General features: G+C 50.2%; 2 protein-coding genes across 2 annotated transcripts; one reads left to right on the top strand and one right to left on the bottom strand.

Annotated features, from left to right (window-relative positions):
* Positions 1 to 149: 149 nt before the first annotated feature.
* Positions 150 to 3,191, top strand: MCYG_07884 (Ulp1 protease family protein; the record flags this gene model as incomplete). The annotated part of the gene is made up of 8 exons (XM_002844055.1): positions 150 to 212; positions 270 to 344; positions 403 to 456; positions 524 to 817; positions 876 to 2,618; positions 2,858 to 3,007; positions 3,071 to 3,124; positions 3,150 to 3,191. 8 exons carry the CDS (start codon positions 150 to 152, stop codon positions 3,189 to 3,191), a joined length of 2,475 nt encoding a protein of 824 aa, XP_002844101.1.
* Positions 3,192 to 3,722: 531 nt separating this feature from the next.
* Positions 3,723 to 5,258, bottom strand: MCYG_07883 (conserved hypothetical protein; the record flags this gene model as incomplete). The annotated part of the gene is made up of 2 exons (XM_002844054.1): positions 3,723 to 5,095; positions 5,123 to 5,258. 2 exons carry the CDS (start codon positions 5,256 to 5,258, stop codon positions 3,723 to 3,725), a joined length of 1,509 nt encoding a protein of 502 aa, XP_002844100.1.
* Positions 5,259 to 6,000: the final 742 nt, after the last annotated feature.

The following is a 6,000-nucleotide window of genomic DNA, read 5'->3' as shown; positions in this document are numbered from 1 at the left end:
ATTCAGTATGAAGACCGCTTCGCTAAACCAAGTGAACAGAAAGCGCTTCCATCTATACCAAAGGTAAGTTGTTCATCTTCATATCTTGTTTAGTATCAGATTCAGTCCTGACACGAGTTTAGACCCCAGAGTCCTCAAACGACATCACGATGGAAGATGTATTCACTCCTCCCGCAACTCAGCAGCCCCAGCAGGCCGTCTCGCCCCAAGCTGTAAGTTTTCTGTTACTGCCTGTCATGTCATGCAGCCTGGCTAATGTTTATGATTAGAGCTCGCCATCAGTCGAAGAGTCCACATATCTATTAGGGTCTATTGGCCTCAGAAGTCCCAACAATAGAGAGCAGGTAACATACAAACCTCACATTTAACAACATTAATCAGGTGCTAACATTCTTATTACAGCGTCCGAACTGGTTCCAGTTACGTAACAAATCAGGAACCCAAGATGCCACGCCAGTGAGTGACCTTATAATGCCCCTTATAATGGCCCATGTATAACAGCTACTAACGACTAAACCTCCAGACGTCATCGCAAATCGGAAACTCAAACCACGGAGCTTTCGATGGTAGCTTTCTTCTTCCGCAAATCCCAGGCAGCTGGCCAGTGTCCCCGCCCAGGCCCTCGGCGGCGCCAGCTGACCTGTCCGTCAAGCCCTCACCGGAAATACAAGGCGCTCCTCCGTCACCAAACTCCCGAACTAGGGAGTTTATGATGGCGGGGGGCATAGCATCTGCCAGCCCGGGAAGAAGTTCAGTAGTGCCACGTCCAACTGATGTTCCAATGACATCCCTAGAACCTGAGTCTCCTCTGCAGCTAGTATGTTGACCCTACATAACTCCTTTGTTAGTGGGCTGTTACTGACTCTCTTCCTTAGGCAGCAGACGGCTTCCGCTACCTATACAGATTGCCAAGGTACTTCTCCGACTGCTGGGGCAAATTATCACTAAGACCCAGCATCGCGTTCATGGAAACAGTGAAGAGGAGAGCTGTAGATTTTTGGACATCTCAGACTTCTCGAACTGCCACTGCCCCTGTTTCCAGCCATTCCCCACGCAGAACCGACAGAAGACGCGATAAGAAGCTCCTGGGCTTGAGCATGGAGCAGCGACGTGAATTTCGTCTCCAGCAGAAGCGTACGCAGAGAAAGAAGACGACATCCCCAGTCGCCCCCGAGCTTCATAAAATCGAGCTTCCCATCTCTGAAGTGAAGCCAATGACGTCCGCTGCTCCTGCTCCTGCCCAGTTAGCCCAGCGAGGGCGCTCTCGCCGCCACCGATCGAAGCCCGCCAAAAGTTCGATCCAGAAAATCATGCCGCACAAGCCTGGTTCAGCCGTTACACCAGGCCGCGTTACCAAACAGCGCACTGTGCGGCCGGCGAGAGACACCTCAAGAGGATCGAGAATTGTGTATCGAGGCGGTCATAGAGACGCCTCATACGAGGAGAGAATCCGGAGAGTCCAGCAGATGAACTTGGATTTCGTATTAAAATCCGGGCCTGCCCAAGTCATCCTACCTGAGCCACAAGAACCCGAGTCACCCGTCGCGCCAGTGACTCCAGAGCTCAGAGAGACCTCCGAACCTCCGCCACCTTCCAGTGCTTCGGTGCCAACCACCCCCCCTGGACCGTGTACCGACCAGCCATCATCAGCCGTGGGTACCAGTCCCACTGACGAGCCTCCCAGAGACCAGTCGTATGATGGCTATACACAGAGACCAGCAGAACCAAGCACTCGGACAGTACACTGGCATGAAGCCAGTTCACCACTCGGACAGCCGGTTGTTGAGATCCGCGTCTATGACCCCAGCGCCCCAGTCAGACCTGCGCAAGGGGTGGAAGACAGCCAGCAACCGGCTCACGCAACAATTGACGACAGGTCACCAGAGGGCCCTTTCATTAAGCCCCTCAGCAGCAGATGGGACTCGCGTCTCACCGCTGATATGTCCCTTCCCGATTACCGACAGGTTGGGACAACGATCTCTGGTGACCCCCTGACCCGTAAGGATTTTGCGACATGCTACACCCCGTTAGCGTGGCTCAATGACGAGGTGATCAATGCATATCTCGCAATAATCCTTGACTACGCTCGAAGGGCTTCGGGCAGTTCAGGGAGGCTTCGGGAGCCCAAATACCACGCCTTCAACTCATTTTTCTACTCTAGCCTTAGGGACCGAGGCTATGAGTCCGTACGGCGTTGGGCTTCCCGGGCTAAGATTGGGGGTCCGGCCTTGTTGGGGGTAGAGATGGTTCTCATCCCTATCCACAATCAAGCGCACTGGACCCTCATGGTCGTCAAACCGAAGGCTCGAACCATTGAGTACTTCGACTCCCTCGGAGGTTCTTCACGAGCTCATATCAGCCGAGTGAAGGAATGGCTCCAGGGAGAGTTGCGTGACCTCTTTATCGAAGAGGAGTGGCGGGTTCTCCCAACAGACTCTCCACAACAGGACAACGGCAGCGACTGTGGGGTGTTCCTCCTAACTACCGCTAAGATGGTGGTGTTAGGCTTGCCTCTTTCATATGGGGCGAGAGACATTCCCACGATCCGCAAGAGGATCGTTGCCGAAATCCTTAATGGAGGGTTCGAAGGAGATTTCGACCCAAAAGTTGAGTTCCCTGTCAGATCTAGGTTATAATCGCCTGGTACCTGGTTCATAACTCGAACTGGAGGGAAGAAACATCAATAACCTGCTTCCCGAGTGTGGTGGCGTAGAGAGGAGGAGAGCATCGTCTCGGATTCAGTTCCGCTGCACGATAATGCCCAACCCTTCGGGGTTTAGGGTGTGACTGTTCTATATCGGCAGAGGCGGTTGCAGTTGTTGCGTCCCGGCTTTAGGGTCTCTGGCCCATTGTCTAGGGTGCAGCAGCTGTCTTCCACCCGAGCCTTTGTAGTTCAGACTTCGTTGCCAGACATGTTTCTCCTCCTCTCTTCCTCAATTTCTCGATCCTGCTGGCGAGCATCCGCAAAGGTCCGGCAGAGACAATGCCAGGTAAACCCTCAGGGCGAGTAAGTCCTGGCAGACGACTCCGAGGCATTGAGCCAGTAAGTCCTCCACCACCAAAAATACAGCAAGTCGTCGTCGATGTCGGTACCGGATATCAGCGCAACAAACCTAGTTTGGAGGTTTGTTCGCTAAAATTTTACATAGGAATCGGTGTTGGAGTTTGGGACCGCATGGATGCGGTATTGATTTTGTATGTGTGTGTTTAGCCTGGAGTTGGGGGCTGTTTTTGTTTCTTGTTTTTTGCGCGATTAAACGCGCTGTATGAATAGATTTGAAGAGGAGGAGCAGAGCATTGCTCCTTTAGCTCTCCTAATGCATTTGATGAATTGATATTGGTTTTTAATAACGAAAGTCACTATTTCGTTTTGCTCTTTTGGGTCTGTTGTGGGTATTTATATCTTTGGGAATATCCCTATTCCCATCCACATAGGAAGTTGACGAATCTTGGAGAAGAATCTTCCGCATAAAATGGAATATTCTACGTTGAAAAAAGGTAATTCATTCTATGATACTACCAATCTAAAAGCGACAATGAAGTTCAATGCAACCAATAAGGAAAACTGCTACTTTACTTCCTTCAATAGTGCAGGCATCATTCACTAACAATGGCAGCGCTAGAGGATCTATCCATTCTAACAGAAATCGGAAGCAAGCGTTTTCGAATTGAAACTCAGGAAGAGCAGGCTCTCAACATATGAACGAAACATGGGCAACCAGTCAAATAATTTCGGGTACGCCCTGAGTTTTGACACCGTCGATGCGGCAAACTACCCGGCATTTTTCCTCCTCGCCATCTTCACCGTGCGGCTTTGGTCTCAGTTTTGGCGTTTTACCCTTGGGCTTGCCTTTGGCTTTTCTGCCTTTGCCCTTACCCCTTGGTTTGCCTCTACCTTTCCCTTTGCCTATTTGTTTTCGCTTGGGTCGGGGGGCACGCCTGGCGGGATGGTTGGCAGAGTACTCCTCTTCTGCGTTCTTGTCATTATTCTCATTATTCTCATCATCTTCATCATCTTCCCCACTCTCTGACTTGAGGTTAAACTGAGCATGTTTCTTATTGATGCCTTCAATATCGGTGGTCTTATTGTATACCACCTCTACCCACTCCACGCCCATATATACGGACGAGCCAACGGTCATATTCCCAGTCCACTGGCCACCATCACTCCACAGGTTGAGAATTAGCATGCTCGGGTTCTTAGGAACTCCGTATATCTTCGAAAGCAGGAACTCGTTGTTAAAATACCAACGGCTCACGTCCCGGAACCAATCCAGTCGATGGTCTCCCCAGTGAGTCCAGGGAACGGATATTTCTATCTCGTCACTCGCACCGGGGATGGCAAGGTCAGTTTTAGGGTCCCAGTCGGGTTGATTAGCGTAGCGAACGAGGTTTGGTGGATCACTAGTTAGGATTTCAATATCCGACTCATCGTTTTTGCCCTGATATGTAAACATTCCCGCACACGCACCTGCTGGCGGGTGGTGTGTACGGTAGCTGGCTGGTAGGAAATCATGGAAGTCGTCGCTTTCGGTAGTTATGTTTCCACCCTTGTCTTTGGGGAAATAGAACCAGCCCGAGTTAGCATATAGGCGTAATCGGACGCGTAGGGAAGCATGTAGGATATCAGTATCATGAGTCTGTACTTCAGCTGTTGATGTGTGGTTTTCCATCCGTACGGTGCGAAGGACCATATGGGTGGTCTCGTCTCCCTTTGCGGTGCTATTGCGCACCATGAAGACATTATGATGCGAGTTTCTAATCGGGATGGGGAACAGTGCAGATCCCTTTCTGTTCCAATTCTGGACATCCCAGTCCTCGATGAAACGGCTGCCAGCTAAGGTAGGATGGAACTCATTGCTATCCGCGTTGGGGTCCGGGAATCCTCCGGCTTCATTATTGCGGCCCTTTGACTCGAGATCAAAAGTTGAGTTGTCGAGCATGTAGCCCAGTATCCCTCCGCGCCCGGTTCCGGGTACCCGTCGAGAGGATATCTCTCTCCTCTGACTCTGTTGCTGTTGTTGTTTATCCGCAGCTAGATGCAGGCCCTGGCTCCGGAAGTCATAGAAGCGGTGATGTTTGAAATATCCTGGGTCTTCGCCAGAAACGATGTAGCAGTCGCAGGAATCGGAGGGGTCTTTTTCGTTAAGGCCTCTGGCACGGTGGCGGCTTGTCTCGCCTCCATATGTCGTTGCAATGGCGAGAGGAAGAAGAGAGCAGAATAACCCGCTCAGGGAGATGAGATGAAGGCCCTTCATGGTTAATAAGGTGTATGTTGATTAGAGGGGAGCTGTGAGAGATCTCTTCTGAATATCGTGAAGTCCAGAAATATTTCTTGCTGTTTGTCTTCTTGGTTTTCTCTACCACGGTTGGGAAGGAACCAACCAGACGTCATACTCGGCCTGGAGGAAACATCGTCAAAGGTCGGGATGAACTTCATCGCCATCAAGGCTTCGATTTATAAACATATGATATGTTTATAAAGTGCGTTGACAGTCTCGTTATAAACGGTATCTTAATGAAAACGATCATTATTCCCTGGCTATCCTGGTTCCTCTGGGTATAGAATGGGTATCATAACAGCTTCACCAGCAAAAATCTCACATATCAGTGCTTAACATTGGATATCTAGCAAGTTATACTCGTATAAAATCACCAGAACATCCGGTTTCTCCTTGTAAACGTCAAAATTTCCCCTTTTGGCCTTTGAAGCCATCCATGCGGCTCAACGATAAACAGTCACGTGTAATGCGGAATATCTATATTCCACGTATTTCTTGGCGCTTTTCTGCCTTACGCGGAAACATCCAAGCAAGTCACTTTTTGGCCAGGGAAGAAAAGAGAGCAGCCTCCTGTACCGCCCCCTTTCTCACAACTGACAGTCGAGATGGTGATGATACGCCTGGTAAAGGTATTCTTTCCACCAGGTTCCCTCGAATTCTCTGCTGGGCCATGATAGGTGCATGGGTTGTGAAGAGAACTTTAGCGTTTCTACTAATT

The sequence above is a fragment of the Microsporum canis genome, genomic scaffold (genome assembly GCF_000151145.1).
Source record: "Microsporum canis CBS 113480 supercont1.7 genomic scaffold, whole genome shotgun sequence".
Classification (NCBI taxonomy): Eukaryota; Fungi; Ascomycota; class Eurotiomycetes; order Onygenales; family Arthrodermataceae; genus Microsporum; species Microsporum canis.
Note: the sequence above shows the minus strand (reverse complement) of the source record. Positions and strands in the feature narration are given on the sequence as shown.